At 37.4% G+C, this 22,058-nt stretch overlaps 1 protein-coding gene across 2 annotated transcripts; it reads left to right on the top strand.

Annotated features, from left to right (window-relative positions):
• The first annotated feature begins 219 nt into the window (after nt 1–219).
• Nucleotides 220–21,804, top strand: BRMS1L (BRMS1 like transcriptional repressor). Of its 2 annotated transcripts, XM_053981197.1 has the most exons (10): nt 220–403; nt 4,904–4,994; nt 8,347–8,474; nt 11,126–11,205; nt 14,276–14,372; nt 14,762–14,845; nt 16,205–16,269; nt 17,754–17,793; nt 18,492–18,618; nt 20,266–21,804. In XM_053981197.1, exons 1-10 carry the CDS (start codon nt 268–270, stop codon nt 20,387–20,389), a joined length of 972 nt encoding a protein of 323 aa, XP_053837172.1. In that variant the 5' UTR covers nt 220–267; the 3' UTR covers nt 20,390–21,804. The 2 variants fall into 2 exon arrangements, with proteins under 2 accessions (XP_053837172.1, XP_053837173.1); XM_053981198.1 differs by lacking the exon at nt 18,492–18,618 and having other exon boundaries at nt 20,266–20,389.
• The last annotated feature ends 254 nt before the right edge of the window (nt 21,805–22,058 follow it).

The following is a 22,058-nucleotide window of genomic DNA, read 5'->3' as shown; positions in this document are numbered from 1 at the left end:
CGGCGCCGAGCAGTCCCGTGAGTGTCCCGGGACAGGAGAGGGAAGCGAAAAGCCGCCGCTAAGCCCCCGGCCCCGCACAGCGCCCCGCCGGCCCTCTCAGGGCGGACCACAATTCCCAGAGCGCCGCGCGCGTCGTGACGCTAGACGGCGGCGGGACTCGGCCAATGGGCGGGCGCGCAGGCACCGGGCCGGGCGGAGCGGCCGGTGGCAGCGGCGGAGCGGCGGCGGGAAGGGCGGGCTCGGGGCTCCACAGCAGCGGCGGGGACGATGCCGGTCCATTCCCGGGAGAAGAAGGAGAATAATCACGATGAGATGGAGGTGGACTACGGAGAGAACGAGGGCAGCAGCTCTGAGGAGGAGGAGACCGAGAGCTCGTCCGTCTCCGAGGAGGGGGACAGCTCAGGTAGCGCAGCCGCCCGCAAAGCAGCGCCGCTGAGAGGGCGCCGCGGCGGCTCCCTCAGCGCTCGGCGCTGCCCCGGGGACACGCCGGTCCCGCCCCGGCTCTGGTGGCTGTCGGTGTCCCCTCCGCTTCCCCTCCCCCCGTGACCCCGCCCCGGGCCAGCCTCTGCTTCGGCTCGGCGGCTCCTCTTCGGGCCGCCGGCCAGGGCGCAGGAACGGGGCGGGGCGCACGGGCAGGGAGCCCCGCTGAGACCCGGGCCGCCGGCTCCGGAGCAGGCTGGTACCCGGCCATGGCGGACTGGGCCGCGCTGCTCCGCTCCGTGGAGGAGCCGTGGGTTGTGCCCTCCTGGGCTTGAGTGCGTCCTCGCAGAGGGACTCCTCGCTGAGGTCTCCACTTAAGGGCTTATATACATACGTGTGCATACATGAACACGTGTGTAAGTACGTATTTCTGTGCAAGCTCATGAAGTTCAACGAGGTGTTTTAAGACCTGTCTTTGGGGGGATATTGGAAGCCCTGTCAATACCACTGGCCTCTTTTGCAAATCACCTCTGCTCAGTTGATAGTCCCTTATTTTTTCCATAGTTTCCATCTGGACTGTAGATTTTGAATTGCATTAGTAGCTGAAATCTAGCTTTAAAAGGATCGCTTTTTCTATGCTTCATTTACACTGTGTTATTAAGAAGGTTATTATTATATGTTCTAGGTTTCCTTGTGATTACTGCTTTCTGTCTTTGATCTTAAAACATGTTTCCAGGTGATAACTGGTAGGAGTTTGTGGTGCCTTATTTGACCAGTGATGAGATACAGGACAGTGGATGGAAAGGAAGTTGGACAGGGTTAGTGAATTGAGAAAATTCCTGATGTCGATGTGGACCAGGACCAGTCCTAGTTCTGACATGTGGTTCTGGCAGCTTAAGTGATTTAGTGCTGAGGCCCCTGTATCACCAAATTAAAACCATAGAATATGCTGAGCTGGAAGGGACCCAGAAGGATCGTTAAGACCAACTCCTGACTCTGCACAGGACACTCCAAGAATCACACCATGTGCCTGAGAGTCTGGGATTAGGAAGAAAGGAAGTGTGTTTTAAGTGGATGTAGTCTGTTCGTGTTTCTTCAAAACAATACAAGAAGCTCTCCAGATAATTTTTGTTGCATTTCGCAGAGAAATGCTTTTAAGGGAGTACTTAAAGTGTGGTGGTTACAGAAAATTACATGCTTGTCTCAGTGTCTTGGCCAATATCAACATACTCCTTGTAAGCATATTGTTCCTACAGACTTAAAATGATTAGCACCCCAAGAAATAAGTCTCAATTGAAATTAGTAATGAATTTTTTTGTCAAATTTGTCATTTGCTTTACTTGCATTCAGCCTTCTTTTTTTTTCTGTCTCCACTAGATGCCTGAGAATACACAAGGTGCTGATAGAGGAAGCATGAGTCGTCCTTGAGAGCTGGCACTCTTTCTATCTTGTTCATTTTGATGTCATGTATTTAGTACAGGTGTTTTATTGATTTGGATATAGAATAGTTTGTTAGGGATGAATTTAAAAAGCCACAAGTTATTCCTGTTATCTCAGAGGAGAATTTGGCTATTTTTTGAAGCACTTTATATAGGCCATAGCTTATTAAAAAAAGCTATGTAAATAAATGTAAAAGGTGCTGTTACATTTTAAGTGCTGTGTGGATTTTTTTATCTTTAAAGCAGGTTGCCCTAATTACTATGTTAGAGTGTTTGAGTATAGTAGGAAAAAACAAATGATTTTGAAAGTGTTTTAAAGTACCCTAAATACTTTTTGCAGTGTGAAACTGTATGGTAAATATGAAGTTTTGAGACAGGATGGGCCTATCAACAGCTGTTTTAATATGGAATGAGCAATCTTCCACCTTCTGTGATGTAAATTTTCAATTGGAAAGCTATGAGATTTGATTTTACAACATTTTACTTTTTCAGCAGTGCATATTCCATAGTCTGTGTGTTGTTTAAGGCCATGAGGAAGAAATTCCATAAGTCAGGAATTAAATATATTTCAGGACTCTGAAAAATCTTCATCATTTTATGAATTTTCTTGAAGGAAGGATACAGATGAAACAATTGAAGAATACAGATGAAACAATCCGAATTGACATTTAGTATGAATGATAAGAGAAAATGAAGACTTCTAGGCAGAAAGTCAAAGATTTTTGAGAGTATTTGTAGCTGAGAGGAGATTGGAGATAGCTATGTGTTACTTTTTTATCTACAAGGAAGTCAGCTATACCCTCAGATACCAATGAATAGCAATTTCCTTGCAACACAAGTTTAAAATGTAAGATGCAGTCCCTTTCCCCTCCAACAGTGGGTGTGCTCTGATCCTCAGCCAGGATTACAGTTCTAGTTTTCTTTGCTTTGTACTCTGTAAACATAAACAATACCATCCATGTTAATTTAAGAAGAGCTTATGAGTGAACTCCTTACTAAAACATACTTAGAATTGAAAGCATAGCAGAACACATTTGAAACATATTTGAGAATAAAGGGGAAAAACTGTGGGTATCCCAGTGCTTGTTCCTGTTTGGTTTCACTGGGAAGTGCCTTCACATTTTAAAGACGCTTTATTTTTGTAGCACAGAAATGCTTTGGGCAGCTCTGAGTAATATGATTGCCTCATTCCTTAACTCTGGCCAAATTATAAATTGCTACATCGATTTTGGCTTGGATATTGTGTCAATCAGTCACATAAAACTTTGTTCTTTCATATGATTTTCGGCCTTACTTTTGGGAACAATGCTTTAATATAAATAGTACCTCTTAATAGCCTCATATGTTCTTCCCCCACTTTCCCCACTCATTGCATTTTTTTTTAAGTTCTGTCTTCAAATTTTGCTCTGCTTTCAAGTACTTCAGGTTATATTGTGTTTTAAAACTTTCTTTTTGACTGTACTAACAGTAGTATGACAGACTGTACTAGGTCTTTAATTGGGACTCATAGTTGCCATTGTAATACTGATCGGTATTGCTGTGCTGACTGCTGGTTTTCATGTCCAGGCAGAGAAGGTTAGTATAGTTTTTTAGTCTTAAAAGCCTGGGATGATTTCAGGGAGAAGTTAAGTGCTGAGAGGCCTGAGTAGACAATCTGATTTAATCGGATCCTTCCAAGTAGCTAGTGGCCCTGAAGCTACTCCTTTCACCTCATCAGCTTTACAAATTGCCATACTGCTTTGCAAAACAATAAGAATAAAGAATGCTGCATTCTGTAGTTGGTGTAGGAGACAGCATAAAGCAGTTGAACATGTTTGTTTGAAAAGTGAGGAAGAAGCAAAAAGCTCAGGGTTGTTTATAGCCTAAAAGAGTGATCCCTGCTGGGTTCAGGATCCTACTTTTCCTCCCTGTCAGGAGGTAGGATTTTTCTTGCCAGAGTAACTGCTTACATAAGTAAGGGCTCCTTGGGACAGTGCCTTCTCTCAAGCATCTGGCCAGTTCAGTTACAGCTCCTGAGTGCATGGCCATCCCTTCTGCATGCCTGCTGCTGGTTGATAGTGATCAGCTGTAGTGTAACTGTAAAGGGCTAATTCTTGCAGATACTGCTGTTATAAAGCAGTTTCACTTATCTTAGTTTTGAATATGCCTTAACAAAACCTTTTTTCTTTTTTTTTTTTTTTTCTGAGAAGGCTGGGAAAGACTCAAGAATTTTGTATCTTAGTTTCTCAGTTTTCTAGTCTAAGAAAGGCCAATGGAGGTAACAACTGATGTTTAGTAACACTGGGTGTCTCAATGGCAGTGTCAAAAGTTTTGGCAAAAAAATTTGTATTTATGTTGTTTTATCTTCCCTAGGTAAACCACGAAAAAGAATCAGGAATATAAATGAAAATAAAACCTGTGAAAAGAGTTTAACACTAGCTACTCTTGCTGCATAAAAGCATATAAAGTCAAGTGCAGTGTTCTAGACTTCTCAGGTTAAGAAATGTTTCATTGGAGTGATTTCAAATGCTCATTAAAATGAACTGCAGATATTTTTACATTAATATTTCAACTTCAAAGAACTCTTCCAATTGGACAAATCTTGAATTTTATCTGACACATGTAACACTGAACATTCCAGGGATTGCTTTTGTTTGTACCAAGATACACTTGAATTTTCAGTGGTGGCTTATAACTGCTCATGCTTAATGTTGTCTTTCATTTGGTGTGATATACATGGTTTAGTTTTTCTGTTTCATGCATTCTTATGTATTCTTTGTATTTCAGTCATAAAATTACCTGCTTGAGGTCTTACAGTGCTGTTACTTCCTGTTTTGTGGAAGAATTGCTGTTTATTGAGTTTATTCTAGAATTAGATCTAGGTTTCTTTCTTTGTAGTTTATATGCCAAGTGATTTCTCATATTCTGCTTTATGACAGTAATAATGTAAGAGGGAAACTATTCATGGCTCTAATTCAGGCACCCTTCTGCTCCATTCACTAGAAACAAAATGTCCAGTTTATTTGGTTTATATTATGTTGTTAATTTTTTTTTATTATTCTTAGAAATGGATGATGAGGACTGTGAAAGGAGAAGAATGGAGTGCTTAGATGAAATGTCCAATCTTGAAAAACAATTTACAGACCTTAAAGATCAGTAAGTATTTTAATGTTTCAAGTGCCTAATTTGAGGATCCATTCCATGAAAATACTGTATGCATCTGGTGTTTCTTGCCTTTCATATATGAGGATGCTACTTTTGGAGAAGAGTAAGGACTGGAAGTTCTGAAATTACTTGCAGGCAGTTGCTCTAGAATGCTTCTGTATATTCATGTATTTTTTGTTTTACTGTAAGGATGGCTTTGAAATGTTCCTGTGAAGGGCTAGTCTGCGTCTATTGCATGAAACAACCTAGTAGAACCAAGGAGTAGGGATTTTAGGGAAATTTGAGATTTTGTTTAATTACTTATTCATTCAATATAATTCTCATACTTTTATATATGTGGGGCAGACCTAAGTGCATTGTCTTTGCTAAGTAAGAAGTTAGGTTGGGTTTTTTTTACAGCAGTAGTTTTTATAGTTGGTACCAATGAAAGTTTCTTGTGAGTACTGCAAACCAGGTACCAGTACAAGATAAAATGAAAATACTGTTAGCTCTGTCTGCCATAATACCTACATAAGTAGCTAGCAAAAACCTACTTAAAAGAAGGGATAAACTTAATAGCCACAGTTATTCAAAAGTGATTGCATTTGTATTGCAGCCTATCATTTGTATCATAGAATCATTAAGGTTGGAAAAGACCTCTAAAATCATGAAGTCCAACCATTTACCTAACAGTGCTGGGTCCACTAATAATAAACCATGTCTCTAAGCACCACATCTGTGCATATTTTTGAACACTTTCAAGGGTTCTACTGTTTCCTTCAGCAGCCCGTTCCAATGCTTGAATACTTATTTTCTAATATCCAATCTAAGCCTCCCCTGCAACCATTTTCTCTAGTACAGCCTCTTGTTACCAGGTAGCACAGGCTACCCTCATCTTGCTACAAGCTTCTTTCAGGTAGTTGTAGAGAGCAGTAAGATCTCCTTGAGCCTCCTTTTCCCCAAGCTGAATAACCCCAGCTCCCTCAGCTGCTGCTCACAGGACTTGTACTCCAGACCCTTCACCAGCTTCATTGTCCTTCTTTGGACAAGCTCCAGCAGTGTATGTGAAGTTAAATTTGTTTTAACTTCAAGTTAGATACATCTGTTCAAGTTTAAAATTGGCGGCATTTTGGCAACTAACATAATAAAGGTACTTGGTAAGTGAAACTTCAAGAAGACCTGGTCTGTTCTTGGGCCATATGCTTTAATTGAAAACTTAGTCAGTTTTTCTTATGGTTCAGATGCATATTTATCTTGTGAGGTAGTTCTTTCTGCTACAGAACTGAGATATATAACTTGCTTTGCATAACAGGACACTGTGAGGTCTGGAAATAATAGGGTCTGGAAAGAATTGCCCAACAAGAAATTCCTTGCTGCAGTGTCTAGAGAAGACTGTTTGTCCTGCTGTTCTTTTAGGCTGAGCATGGAAAAACCTGGGAAATGCAGCCATTTCCAGTACTGATGAGTACTGGAGCCGGTCAGTACTGATTGGTTTGGCATTTGGCAAACTGTCAGCTTTTGAGTTCAGCGTTACTCTTCCATCTGTTCAACAGCTTGGATGACTGAAAACAAGTTGTTGAAACAGATCTTTAAGAAGTGAATATGAAAGAGGGTGGTCCTGAGAGGAAGGAAGCACGTACTTTGGGGGGCTTAAGGCTTATAAATGGTGTTTGAGAAGTGGTAAGGCTGTGGTATATGGAAGAAGGCATTGTAGAGACACATTGGTTGGTTGAGAGATAGAGGTATTTATGCAGGCTGAAAGAGCAGTGATTGTGGGAATACTAGAAACAGAGCATTAAAATGATGGAAGAGGGATTATAGGGAGAAGCAGCTGTGAATGGGGAAATGATGACATTGGGAAAATAGAAAAAGATGCATAAACAAGGGGATTTTTGTCCAACAGCCAACAGCAGAGATGGTGTAATGATTGGGTCTGCCTCCTCATCCATTTCAGGGAAACTGAAATCGGATGTTATGAAATGAGTAGCATTTACTGTGCTTTAGAAACATTTATTCATGTTAGAAAAATCATTGTTTGAAAGTACTGGATAAATAGTTGTGGTCCATCAAGTATTTCATGGTACCAAGTGCTGACAGCACCCAGTCCATAACTGCTTGCTCTTATGTAGCTGGTACTTGGTGCTGTGTAATCAAATGTTAGTGACTGACCCAGTCAGGTGCACTGTGCACCCAGGCTTGTGGTCTGGCTAAGTAATTCTGCTGTAGCTCTGTGCTAACCACCATGTGCAGAGCATGCTCATCAGGGGTTAAGCCCAGCAAACTGGGGTTTGATCAGCTGCAGGCTGTGTTAGATGACTGCAGGACAAATCCTGGTGACAAAGTGAGCAGGCAGTTATTTCTCAGAGGTCTTGATATATCAGTATACATGAACTTTATTTTGTCTAATTAATTACTTAACCTGTGTCCTTTAAATAAGTAAAAAGTGTCATCCTTGTCCCAAGGACATCTGTTATGTCTGTGTAAACAAGTAGCACCTGATGTGTTTGTAACACTTAGAGAGTTTGTGCATGTTTGCTTTAATTTTACACCTTTTGATTGTGGGGTGCAAGGGGAAAAATGAGAACAGGAGAAGATATATTGATGATTCTAACATGGAACACTAACAGTTACAAGTAAGTGGAGCTTTATTGAGACTGAAGTGTTTGTAATTGGTATTATATAAATTCCTCAAAGTGCAGGTAGATTTATTCATTGTCTGCCAGAAAATATCAGCTTTTATGGAATGACTGAATTTCAGGTAAAATAAAAATATTTTTAATTACACTTCCTTTTGGCAGGAATGTAATATGTCAGAAACTATCTCACAATATTTTTAATAGTTTGCAACATGTAAATTTTCACAGGAGATGAATTGAGGGTTGCTTTATTAAACACCTGCATCTCTTTTTCCTTGATTTATGGTAGTGTGGGAGCAGATATGTGAACACAAATGTGAATGATCATTTCTGTTGGCAAACTGTCTATCTTTCTCTGTCATGACATAACCCAGTTTGTTCTTATGCACTGTATTACCTTTTCATCTCCTCTTCCATGTTAGTTCATGTCCTGTTATTAACATATGTGCAATTTTTTTTTCTTCCTTAGAGATGGAGATACATTTAATTTTATCCTTTCTGCAATTCTGATTGTTTGCGTTTGCTTTTCAGAAAGGCTTGGTATACATGGACACTGTTGTTCAAAAAGAAAATATATATTGGAAAATTCAAATGCTAGCAAATCCTCATTTTGTTTCAGTGTTCCATAACATTAACAAAGGGATGACAAATAGTTACTTTAAAAACATTTCTTCTGACTTGTGTTTTATTTTTAATAAAATATATATTTTTATTTCTATTACTTTAAGACTTTACAAAGAAAGATTAAGCCAAGTGGATGCAAAGCTACAAGAGGTCATAGCTGGAAAAGCACCTGAATATTTAGAACCATTGGCAGCTTTACAAGAAAATATGCAAATCCGAACCAAGGTGGCAGGTAGGCATGTAAAATGAGTATTGCTGTTTCAAAGTATAAACTTGCTATGCATTTTAAGACCAATCTTCTGTTTTCTTTAGAATTGTTGAAAGAGTGTGTTTTAAAGTTAGAAATATTGTAGCATAATTTTAAATATGAAGTAGTTTTTAAGTCAAAATTAGTATGTTGCTTACCTCCGTGCATAAGTTGCCTGATAGCATCCCACTAAAATATGGCTTTTTTTAATGTTTCACTTAATAGCTGCCTATCTTTGTGTAGTAAGAACAAAAAATTACTGAGTAAAAGCTAATAATTTTTTTAGTCAGAAGGTTTGGGATCAAGTTTACACAATGGTCACTTTTGAAGAGATATGTAGGTGTTATGTCATGAAATGTTTGCTATCTAATATGATGACATTTTTTCCTGCTCTTCTAGTCTGTGTCTCTTCTTCTCTGCTCCTGTTCTTCTGTTCTGTCTAGGGAAGGAGGAAAAACTCTTGTCCTTGGTGTTTTCCTCTAGGCTGAATTTTAGTTTTTACAACTGATGTTTATACAGGTTCTTGTGCTCATAGAAAAAGGCAAGAAAAAGTTCTTCTTGTATACAACCATATATTCATATGAAATGCTAATATTATGGGGAGACAAAGTTCTGTACTTCCTTATTGTAAATTTGTTTCATGTTACAGCTTGCTTCTGTTAGGAGGATTCAGCTGTCTAAGCTGACAACCTAACACAGGCTGTCAGAGAGCCAAAAGACAGACACCTGTGATCTCTCTAGGCAGAGATGCTATACCAGTGTCTTTTCTAAGAAATTTAGCAGAAACATGGTGCAGGCTAACTGAAAAATGGCAAGCCACCTTATACTTTTTATAACACTAGTGCTGTTTTAATACTACCCAGTATGTCTTCATTGGTACTTCTGAGAATTTGAGAATTTTGAGAATTTGAAATCTTTTGATCAATTGCATTTCTCTCCCTCCAGGTCTTATCTGTCATGCCTTTTCTCAGCTGCTGACCCAGCATTACTGGGTTTTAAGTTCTTAGCCCAAATTTACATGACTAGTCCTAAACAGCCCACTAGGCTTTGCAGGAGGATCTCAGTTGAACTTGCAAGAGCTTTGATATGAAAGCAACCTTAATCCAGGCCTTTAATTATCAGTGTTAAATGTGGCTGTCCATCAGTGCTTTCATGTAGATAGGTATGGGGTATGCAGAACAATCTCCTGATTGGTCTTCAGCACCATTGAAGGGCCATGTTTCAATGTAAAAAAAGCCCAGCTTCTTAAAAGCAGCAGTTTCCTTGAAGCTGAGAATAGAAAATAGGAGATTTTTCCATTTGTCCCCAACTGAATGACTTTGATAAAATTATTCCAGAGAAAGCAAGAGACTGCAGAACTGCCTTATTTGCTCTTACTGTTTGAGAGCCTTGACAGCAGTGGGTAATAGCAGGACTTGAGTTCCAGCAAGTAACCCATAAGGACCTGTGGTTACCTAAGAAGGAGGAGGAAGTGGTGACAAAAACCCTAAACTAAACTGTATTTAGCTAAACTTAGGATATAATTGAATCTGTGTTAGAAAAGAAACTTGTGTTCCTCAGCTCTCTAAGGTGCTATTCACACAAAATAGCAAGTCAGAAAAACAACTTTCTTCCAGGTCAGTTCTTCATACCTATATTTTTCAATTTTGGGCAAATAAACAGTGACCTAATTATGCCAGTCAGCCGTAAATATTAAGAAAATAAAAGCCAGCATAACATAGCAATGTAAGAAAAGAACATTTTGAATTCTAGAATAGCTTCACTGTGGAAAGATGATTGATGCAACACTTACTGGTTTGGTTTTCAGAGAGATAGCTGCTAGTAGTTCTGTTCCTCTAATAGTGTTCATTTATAATAAGTTGAATTATAAGGGAAGGTGATTTTGAAAGTTCTTTAGTTGCAAGACACCACCACTGTATGTGCAAACGTAACTCCTCAAGTTTCTAATCTGAAGCAATGTAAGTGTTTTCTGTTGAATGCATTGCATTTTAAATCAAGTTCTATAGATGCTTACCAGATACTACATTTCAGGTACCTCGCAGTTTTTTTCAGCTGCTTTGTGGACACATTTCCAGAAATGTCTAAAAATGCTCCTAATACTTAGAAGGGGTACCCTTTTTCACAAGGTGACTGTTTTTAAGAATGGAACAGTCATGTTAATTATTGTAGTTTAATAAGATCTTGCATTATAAAGTAAGTCTTATTCCAAATATTAATTTGTAAAACTCCAGTTTTCTAGCTGTTTTAAAACCCTAAAACCTTATTTTAAACTCTAATTAGAAAATAGAAGAGGCCAGTCAGTACTTAAGTTTGAAAACTGATAATATTCAGGATAGTTTGATCAGAAATATGAAATGGATATGTTTTCTAAAGTTAGTGTGACCACTGGTGTAATTTATTGGCTGACAGGAGAGGGAGTTAAAATAGCATTTTATTTTTCTCAGATCTTCAGAATTAAGGGTTTACTTATTTTTATTCTTTTAAGTAGCCAGCCACTCTAAGCACCTAATGTAATTTTTCTGTATTTTCCACTGTGTGCATATATATGTTGGGACTTGCAGGCAGTCTTAAAATAGAATTCTGAAGTCGGATATTTGCTAAAGAAAGTAATATTGCTGTAATTTGTCTGATTACAGGTATCTATAGAGAGCTTTGTCTGGAATCTGTGAAGAACAAATATGAATGTGAAATTCAAGCCTCTCGACAGCACTGTGAGGTTGTGCCAGCTGTTTCACATTGATAGCTAATCTCATCTAACTGTACTGTCTGTCATGCTTTTCAGGTTCAGTGCATGTTTTTATTATTGCTGTTATTTGCTATTTGAACGCAACTGTTGTGTGATATTTAAGCCCATGCAAGAGGTTATTTGAAACATCTAAAAATTAGAATAATGGAATGTGCTGAGTTAGAAGGGACCCATCAAGTTCATCTAGTCCAATTCCTGACCCTGTGCAGGACACTGAAGAATCAAACCATGTTCCTAGGAGTGTTGTCCAAACACTTCTTGAACTCAGACAAGCTGGGACCACTTTTCTGGGGAGCCTGTTCTAGTGCTCAACCACCCTCTGGTGAAGAGCCTTTTCCTCAACCTAAATCTGCCCTGGCTCAGCTTCGTGCCTTTTCCTCAAATCTTGTCCGTGGTCACGAGAGTAAAGAAATTGGTACCTGCCCTTCTGCTTCCCCTTGTGAAGATATTGAAGACCAAGATGAGGTCTCCCTGCAGTCTCCTCAGGCTGAACAGACTAAGTGACCTCAGCTACTCCTCATATGACTTCCCCTCCAGAACCTTCACCATTCTCCCGGCCCTCCTCTGGACACTCTCTATTAGCTTAATAGCTTTCTGATATTGTGGCACCCAACCTGCCCCCAGCACTCGAGGTGGGGCTGCCCCAGTGCAGAGCAGGACAATCCCCTCCCTTGCCTCACTGGCCATGCCGTGCCTGATGCACCCCAGAACACAGTTTACCCTCCTGGCTGCCAGGGCACTGCTGGCTCATATTCAGCTTTCTGTCATCCAGAGCCCCCAGGTCCCTTTCTGTGGTGCTGCTCTCCAGCCTCTCATTCCCCAGTCTGTCTGTACATCCAGGATTACCCTGTCCCAGATGCAGAATCCAGTACTTGTTCTTTTTTAAGTTCATTTGGTTGGCAATTGCCCAACCTTCTAATTTGACAAAGTCTCTCTGCAGGGCCTCTCTGCCCTTGAGGGAGTCAGCAGCCCCTCCCAATTTAGTGTTGTTGGCAAACTTACTTACTATTCCTTCGAGCCCTGTGTCTGAGTTGTTAATGAAGATGTAGAAGAGCTTTTTATTAGTTTGGCTTTGCATATATATATATATATAGCACTAAGGCTTCTTATTTTTCATTATCAAGTTCTTATTAATAGATTCCCACATAATTTTTTTACCTTTTTTACAAAAAGGTTACCAAGAAAGTAACTAAAATATCTGACATAATTTTAGCGAAAAATGCCTTACATTTTAATAACAAAACCAAAGTCTTTTTGAGATACGTTATACAGCTGCTGATAGAGTTGTCATTTCAAAAGCAGTTCCAAGAAAAATATATTTCCTTGAACATAAAGGTTCTGGTTTGCATATCTAAATACTGGATACTGTAGTACAAACACTCAAGTACCTGTATGTCCAGTGCTGTACATAGCTGCTTAGATCCTGAGCTTTTCATCATAGTACTCTTCAGCCCCCTTACAGTTGCTTAAAGGTGTTTTCTTCTGAGTGGTTCACACTATATTCCAGACTTCCTGGTTCCTAGTATACCAGTAAAGTAAGAATATGCATGTGTACTTTAGAAAAGTTTTCCATTTTCTTGATGCCTTGGGAAGGAATTAGGTATTATGAAGGATGACTCATTACTGGCTGTTTTTGCTCCTGAGGCTGGACAGAATCCTGTAAGGCTTGCAAGGTCTCTTATCTATGATTGAATGATTTGCTTTGGCCGTGTATTATTCCTCTTTGAGGTGGTCTTTGTCCCTTGTTTTGCTGTTATGTGAAACATTCAGAATTCACCATCCAGTACAAGTCTCTTGGGGGGAAAAGCTCTATTAAATCAGAAATGCTGCTTGTAGAATTACTGTTGCTCTGGAATATAACTATTCAGTAAGAATGCCTCTGATGCCTGTAATAGCTTTTCACATCTTATTTGTTACCAGCTGTGTGAAGCAGAACACATATCTAAACACAAACACTATTCAATTTTAAAATGCAGTTTTAAAATGGTCTCAGAACAGATAACACTCAGTTGTCACTTCAGAGATATGTAAAGAGGCTTCTGCCTTTTAAATTCACCTGGGAAATGTTTTTTATAATGATGGGTTAAAAAATATGTGAAAGGAAGTCTTTAGAATTTGAATACTTTGTCACTTGAGGGAATGGTAAGTGTGACAGTCATTTAGTGGAATAGGGTTCTTTGTCCATTCCTTGACTGATTTGCTTCACTCCAGCAAACCAGGTTGAACACTGATTAAGGGAAGTTTCTGTTGCTGTGCTGTGGGCAGGAGCAGTTGAGGTGCAGACATCTGCTCATTTGGCTGTAGGGAACTGCAGCTTCTGACAGACACATGGTAGCAGATAGCTGGATGCATTGACTTGAGCTGCTTCCGCTGTTTTTTCAGTAAGTCCAAGCTCTCCGTTTTCCAGAGTTGTTGAAGACATTGCTCACTGAAAGTGAATGTTAAAATCGAACAATTTGCTGTATTTTCTACTCAGTTTTGGAAACGTCCAAGCTTATGAAAGAGCAGTAAAGTTATTTCCTTAAGGCTTGTAACTCGGCTTAATTACAAGTTACTCTTTTAGAGAATTTAGTGGGTTTTCATGCTAAAGAGTAACTGATCTGTAAGAAACTGTGTCATTTAGTGTAGGAGGTAGCTTTATAAAAAGCTTCCCATGAAAATATTAGCTTTTGTGATTTGTAATGAAAGGTGGCTTAGAGGTTACTACTTCACATAAGTGAAGTGAATAAATCTTTTCTATCCACAAAAATACTGTGTGTCAAAATGCAGAGAGTTATTCTGGAGGGATAGCTGCGTGCTTTTAATTATTCTTGGTACCAGTAGTTGATAAATGCGCAATTATATTTTCACTTGTGCTAAGCGAGTGTGATGTCTTTAAGGAGATAGGATCTCATGCTAAGAACGTGGATAGAGGGAGATGTCATATGCTTTGTGGCTTCTGAAAAAGATATTCTTATGTTCCTTCCACTGATGCCTTAAATTGTCAATATTTAGATTATTGAACTCAAGAATGTAAAAATCTGTAACTTTGCTTTTATAGAGTGAGAAGCTTCTCTTGTATGATACTGTACAAAGTGAACTAGAAGAGAAGATCAGAAGACTTGAAGAGGACAGACATAGCATTGACATTACCTCAGGTGGATAGAAATTCAGTTTGCTTTTTTATTATTTGTTTTCAATCTTCTGCTGGGTACTGATTAGTTGACTGTACACATAGTATGTCTGGTGAGTTTTAGATTATCTGGTAGAATGCTATTCAACTGTAGACTTTGGGCAGGGGGTTGAATTTAAACTTCAGCTTTGGTTTAATAATTGTCAGCATCCCTTGTGTGTTTTGAGAGTATTAATCTATGTCTACATAATCTTGTAATTCTTTGAATCTTGAATAAACACCTTTATTCTGTTCAGAAACAGCATCTCACCTGAAAATGTTATTTTTTGGTTTTGGGCAATGTTTTCTGCTATAAAAAGAGATAAACACGTAAATGTTTCTGATTCATAGCATGTTCTTATTATACTTTTCCAGAATTATGGAATGATGAGCTCCAGTCCAGGAAGAAAAGGAAGGATCCATTTAGCCCAGATAAGAAGAAACCTGTTGTTGTATCAGATATCCTTTTACTGAAATCGTTGTTCTTTTTAGTAGAGTTTGCAGTTTTATAGCTAATTTTATTACATATGTCATTAATATCAAGTTGAAATGATAATGCATTATCAAAACTGATTATTGCATGGCAGACATTGTTCCAATTCAGATTACAGAAGCCACATTGACACATCCATACCATCCTGAAAATTGAAATTAAGATTCTCTTACCTAGCTACTAGTTTAATGTAGAAAATGTTTCAAAAAGTTGATTTTTCTAACTCTTAAAGAAAAAGATTTACAAGGCAAAAGCAGAATCAAGTTAGGCCACTTGAACTTCACCAACTGACCATATAAATAGCATTGGATTCTGTGAATTGTGAGTTACCTTGCCATTTTAGAGTATGTTCCAAACCAAAAATACTAATATATAGTATTCTGTATAAAATCTCAGCAATTTCAGGCTGTTTATAAAGCTAAAAATCCTTTCCGTTTTAAAGTAAATGAATTTGTTCTTTTTGATTGTAGTTTAGAAATAGTTGTGAACGTGTCAGATATGTGCAAAGCAAATACTAGAAATTTTACTCAGCGTTTCATTTTTAATTTTTTGCTATTCAGAGAAAAAGAAATTGGAAAGTGGTTAAAGATTTTTAAAATTTCAAATGGAATTTTAAGCTTGCTCTCCATTTTAGGAGATTTTTTTTTTTTAAAAACATCCATAGCACCTTTTGCTAAACTTATTTTTCAGAGATGAAATGGGTAGAAACAAAGTAAAAAGTGAAGACTATTGTAATGGAATAGCTGTACTATATGGAATTATGTTCTGAAGTTCATGTATTGTTCTAATACACATTTTTTACTTGGCAGTTGATAGTTTAAGGAAGGGGGCTTTGCCTTTCTGCCTCCTGTTTTTTAGATGTTTGATATTCAGATATGTTGTGCTGATCATGCTTTTCTCTTGAAGATACATGATGCGGAATACTGTAAAAATAATTATTTTATTTAAGCTGATACTAGTGTAGGTGCTGTTTTGTAGTGGTATGTTGAAATTGCAATGAATTTTAATTGTAATTTGAATTACTGCAAATAGAATAATTTTTGAACTTCTAGGAATGGAATGGTTGTATCTCAGCTGTTTATCCTATCCTTATGTTGAACTCCAGTACCCTGAGTATCTACATACTATTACTACCTCTTTTAATAATTCTTAAAGTGTACTTCTAGTTTGCATAATTCAAAGATGGATGTGTTTGCACTGAGCTTTTCTTTGTGTTTGTATACTTTTTGTGGAAGATCTGCAGAACAGAGCTATTAATATCTTTCTACAAATATTAGAATATTTTTATTATTTGTGTTTAAAAGAGTTTTCCCTAACATTTCCACGCCCTTATATAGTTTATATGTTACAAGACCTTGATATACTTGAAGACTGGACAACAATAAGGAAGGTAAGATGAAAGGATGAAAGCCAATACTGTGGATTTAGTTGGGTTCATGTCTAGTCCTTTTGCTACTTAAAATTATGAAACTGGATTTCTTACATGATCAAAACACAAAATAGATTTTTCTTTTTTCAGTAGTCAGTTAATCCTTTCACTTCAAGCTGTAACTGCTATTTCTTCTAATTCTACCCAAATCATAGAGAGGAATCCATTAAAGGGGTGCAAGAGGATATCTCTAAAATGGGAAGTCCATTTTCCACATAAAAGCCTAAAGCCTCTGTTAAGTGGATCTGCTTTCTCATAGTTTAGGCTAATTGGGTAGAAACTATGATAGGATAGTCTGAAAGGATTTTGCTTGATGTGCAAGTTTTTTAAAATCTCATATGTTAATTTTCATATAGTAAGGTTTTTATTATATAATAATATATATAATATATATAATATTTTATATATAGTAAGATTTCTGTGTTTTGACCTCTCCTTATAATTTTTTTACATAAAAATGGGGAGCTCTGTTTTTCTCAGATTACAAGAGAATCCTGGTTTATAGGAAGAGAAATTTGTTTAGTCAGTTGATATATTTGAAAAAATAAATCCGGCTTTTAATTGCATAATGCCTTTTTTAGATTGTAAGACAGTTGAAGGATCTTGCTGTAATGAAATGCTATCCTTGCCTTGCATCTGCAGTTGGAAAGCTTCCCCTAGTATCCTAGTGCATCCCAGCTTATGGAATAGCAATCCACTTAGGTGAATTCATTATCTTGGTGGGGAGTTGACTATGAGTCAGTTTCTAGCCTGTTTTTTTCTCTGTACCTCTTTTCTAAACAAGAAGTAAAATATGACCTTTATATGAGAACTTGTCTGACTTTTCTCTTTCTATTGCAGCAGAAGAACAGACACAAAATATCTTTCCCTAGAGTTCTTTTTCTGTCATTTTTCATAGTTTTAAACAATAGCAACAAACCCAGGATCTACTAGGGTTTTGCCTTTTCTGGAAATAATTTTAAAAATCCCCAAAAAGCAAACAAATGAACCCCCAAAAACTCTTCAGTGCTTTTTTTCCCCCTCCAAGCTTATGTGTGGTCTGGAGTTTACATGAAATAATATTTGTGTGTTTATAACATATAAATTAAAATACTAGGTTGTTTGTATGGCATTTTGTTTTTCAGAATGAGTTAATGTAATTTTGTGTTTTCTTGACAGAACTACATAAGAGCAATTTTGAGGATTTAATTTAGAAAAGGTTGAGTTATTGAAATCAAGAAAGAAGGTGATTTTTTTCACCGTCAAAATGCTTTTTTATTTAGCTACTGAGTCACCGTTGAACATTTTTCTTTTAGAATTCTCATTGTATTTTTTGTGCGTAAATGCAAGTATATACTTGCATATAAAAGCAAATACCACTGCATGCTGCTCCACAACTAAAGATGGCAGTTAAGACAAAATGACTCTGCCTGCTGACTAACTTTAATTTTCTTTTGTGTTTCAAGGCAATGGCTACGCTGGGACCACACAGGGTAAAGCCAGAACGTAAGTAAGCGTGGTCTAGTTTCACAACTTGCTTTGTCCAATGATGCAAACTGCATCCAGGCAAATTGTATTTATTACAGTACTGGTATAGTGATGGAGGATGGGGTGAAGTAGATGGAAGATGTGGCTTTTGTCTTTCTCCTCTCTGAGATGCTGATATCTGTAGCTTGATTGCTGTTGCTTCTGTTGACACAAATTCTAGAAAATATTTTTAAAAATCATGCTTCTAACAGTGGTTTACAGCAATTCATATTAGCAAGCTATGCCTGTGTTTGGACAAGATTAAGCAGAAAGCTGAGAGCATCTGGACCTTTCAGGTGCATTTCAAAGTTTGCTCACGTTGACTGCAGCTACAATCCTGAAAAAGCAGAACTGTGGGAAAGGAGCGGTATTCACATTTGGCACTGAAGTGAGAAGCATGTTCTTGCTAAGTAAAATCACATATTTGGAGGTGAGGAGGATAAGGGACAGTAGGCATATAGGTGATAGCTTCTATTTGAAAATGAAAATATAAGTTTTAATTATCTGACTCGAAATAAACAGGTATATTGCTTCCAATTTTCCAGTGTCATTATTAAGAGACAGACTACTGTTGGAAAAAATGTGTATTCTGTGTAAATAACATGATGAAAACATATTTAACCACCTAACTGATTTCTGTGACATTAATATTAAATCACTTTTATTGCTGAATTTAGCACCTGTCAAATTAGAAAAGCATCTACATAGTGCTAGATCTGAAGAAGGAAGACTCTACTATGATGGCGAATGGTATGGACGAGGGCAGACAATATGCATTGATAAGAAAGATGAATGTCCTACAAGGTAAAGATTATTTAGTTTATGCAGCTCTGTACATTCATGTTAAGCAATAACTAGGATGATGGCATTGAAGAGTAGGGCCTGTGTGGAAATACTGCCACCTCAGTGACATTTACTAGTTCACATTGGAAGGCAGGTATTAAGATGGGTGCTGACTTGCGAAAAGAGGCTAGTAAAGGTTGGAATTGACTGAAGGGTTGTCAAGTTAGAATCTCTCTCAACAATTTCAGCTGTTACTCATTTCTGATAGCCTTGGAGTAATTTTTCTAGTATTTTGGAAGTTTGTTGCTTTGAGAATTTGATCTGTTGGCCCACCCAAAAATACTTAATTATGGAAAAACACTATATGCTGTTGAAGATAAGCTTCGTTTTCCATTGATTAGTGCTCTGAAAGAAGAGAGGAACTTTTTAATGGTATTTTCTTCTCTTAAGAAAGGTTCTAACTTGTAACAGTCTAAATATTAGAGTGCAAATTTGGTTGAATGTTTAAGATCTATAAATGTGTTTTCTCTGTATGGACAATATTTGTAAATTCTAAAAGTCTGAGTGTATTATAAATTAAATTTATATCTTACCTTTTACTGAATGGGGCAAATAAGTCTAAGCCCAGTGTTAATTAAATATGCACATGTACTCAGGAAAATTGACTTTAATTTTATGTCAGTAGTTTACTGTAGAACTGGCTGGTTTTTTTCTTCCTTATGTATGGTGAAGAGGAAGAAATTTCGGTGATTTTGGTGTTTCTTCAGGGCTGAAACAGGAAGGTATTTTAGTAAATTACAGATTGTGTCTGAAATTTAAAAAACCTCTGGATTAATTTAGCAGAACACAGCACTTGTACTGGGCCAAGTAAAGATCTTAGTATCCAGTGTCTGACAAAAGCTAAAAGCTGTTGCTTAACAGGGCAGTTATGCAGTGGAGCTTTCCTGGGCTTTCAAGACCCTCACAACTTCTAAGACTAGAGGGAGTTGTCACATTCAGTATGCAAGAGATCTTTGTTCTATTAACTGTTTTGATCTTTGGTTTTGTACTTTCTGTTTTCCCCATCAATGTACTCGAAATGATATTTTTTCTGTGGGTATGAGAAGGGAGTTTTGTTCACTATTTGTGTTAAAGGTTACCACAAGGAGCATAAAAGCAGGGCTCACTTAACAGTGAATCAGTAAGTCAGTTTTCAGTTTATTTCTTGTGATCTTGGCATAATGAGTAAGAGTTTAATACATTTTGTGCTTTAAATCGTGGCTTCAGGTTGTTCAGCTTTTTTTCAAGTACTTCATATTCAATGTAATTTCAAGGCTTTTCCTGTTTTTTTACTGTGGGTAGTTTATTGTTGTGTTTTCTCTGTGTGACTATTGTTCTTATAAACAATTGAAGTATTTGTACCTGTTAGAGTTTTCTTGTAAGAGAATAAAATAGATGGCTGAAACATTAGCTACCTTCACTAAAGACACATGCAGTTCCCAAGGAATTACGTAAAAACTATCCTTAGAGTGGTGCTAGTATCTTTTGGGCCTAGCATTTACAACTAATGCATATTTTCATTTACTGTGTGGAAATACAGCTGCAGTTTTGAGGTTATTTTTAGCTTATAAGCTTTCTAAATTCTTCTTGTTTTTCTTCCCCTGACCCTTCTTCCCTCATTTTCTGTAGTGCCATAATTACAACAATTAACCATGATGAAGTTTGGTTTAAAAGGCCGGATGGAAGCAAGTCTAAACTGTATATTTCTCAGCTACAGAAAGGAAAATATTCAATAAAGCATAACCACAACTGACCATTGCTCACCGGATATGAAACAAGTGGTATTGCCATGCGTGATGTGCCATGGGGTGAAAATTGTATTTAATAGTGTTTTGTATTCCTTATATATTTACAGCAGTATCTAATGTGTATTGGTCGTGCTGTATGTAGGCTTCATATGGACGGCCTTCAGAAACCTGAGGAGGGTAAATCCTGTTAACAGACATTTTGCCTCTAAATTGGGTCCAGTGCCTAAGATGTGAAGTATGCTCTTCAAGTATAACGCTTCAAAACTTAACATATTTGTAATTTAAAAAGAAAAATTATTTTTCCATTGGTGACCAGTTGGTGTGAAAAAAGTGATAACCATAATTACCAGCAACTCACTTAATTTTCAGTGACTGTGTCATGCGTCTCTTGTGGATGTAAATTTAGCCTGCTCAGCTGTTGCTTTTGAATAGATTGTAACATGCACAAGCATCCTTTTATCCAAAGTGTACTGATTTATTTAAATTATTAATGTCCTCAGCAGCTCTGCTAGTACTGACTGTGTTATGTTTTGTAAGGTTTACTATATTGCTTGTAATGAGACAAAGCCAATATTTTGAACTATGTTTTTGAAGAGCACTTTTCTAGTGTAGGACCCTATTCTATAGCAGACAAATCATTGGTTATGTTTTTTCTTGATTGCCAGCAAAATTTATGGGTAAGGTGGACCGTGTTGCTCCAACCTGTGTTACATGTAGCCCACAAAGAACAACTGGGGGGATGGTTACATAAATGCTGTTGCATGGCCTGCATGTTTGGTCCAAAGTTGTACGATTAATTTTTGTTAGGAAAGGAAAATATTTCCCCGGAAGTCATATATCTGGGAGAATTTACACTGAGTTTTTCAACAAACACTATTGTCAAAATTTCTGTATTCCATTTCATCTTACTGTACACCGGAAGTATTTCATGCGGCTTAGGAACCTGAATGTCTTTTAAAGTCTTGCTCTTTTAGCCACAGAGAAAAGTCCTAAATCCTTGATGTTACTGTGATGTGCTTCGAGCAACTAGAATGATAGATGGGATTGTTGAAGAATTGTTAATGCGTTGGTTATGTGCACTTTAATCTCCACTTATGATGATTCTTCTTGGAGAAAATAAAGCATCCATTTGCTTCAAATGATCACAGCAAATAAATATTTTTATTGTAACATATAAATTCATCATCTCTTTAAGTGCAGGGTGGTAAGTACTTTCCAAATGCCAAATCAGTTTCTGCTGAGTGATGCTTTTCTACAATTCTATGACATTATAAATCAAATGTACATAGAGTATCAATTGACATGTTGGCTTTTAACAATATAAACTGTATGTATACAGTTGTTTGATAAACTTTTTCTAATTAAATATTTGCATTTTTTAACTTAGTATATAAATAAACGATCTGTGGTAGTGGACATATTTTCTGTTGTTTTGCTCTTTGATTTTTCTAGTCTTGTTGGAATTGTTGATCTATCAAATGGAAAAGGGAAATATTTTTAAATCATCAGAAGGCCTAAAGCTTTTTAAAAAAACTTTCGACTTGCACCTTTTTCTTTTGATTTTTTGAGAGTTTGTATGTATGCATTTTGTTTTGACAAACTTAGAAAATACTTTATGGAAGCTTTATTTTGTGACACTTATAAATCAAACATAAGCACTGTTAAGAATCTCAT

Source organism: Vidua macroura, chromosome 6 (assembly GCF_024509145.1).
Source record: "Vidua macroura isolate BioBank_ID:100142 chromosome 6, ASM2450914v1, whole genome shotgun sequence".
Taxonomy (NCBI): Eukaryota; Metazoa; Chordata; class Aves; order Passeriformes; family Viduidae; genus Vidua; species Vidua macroura.
The sequence above is the reverse complement of the archived record's forward strand: the minus strand, read 5'-3'. Positions and strand labels throughout refer to the sequence as shown.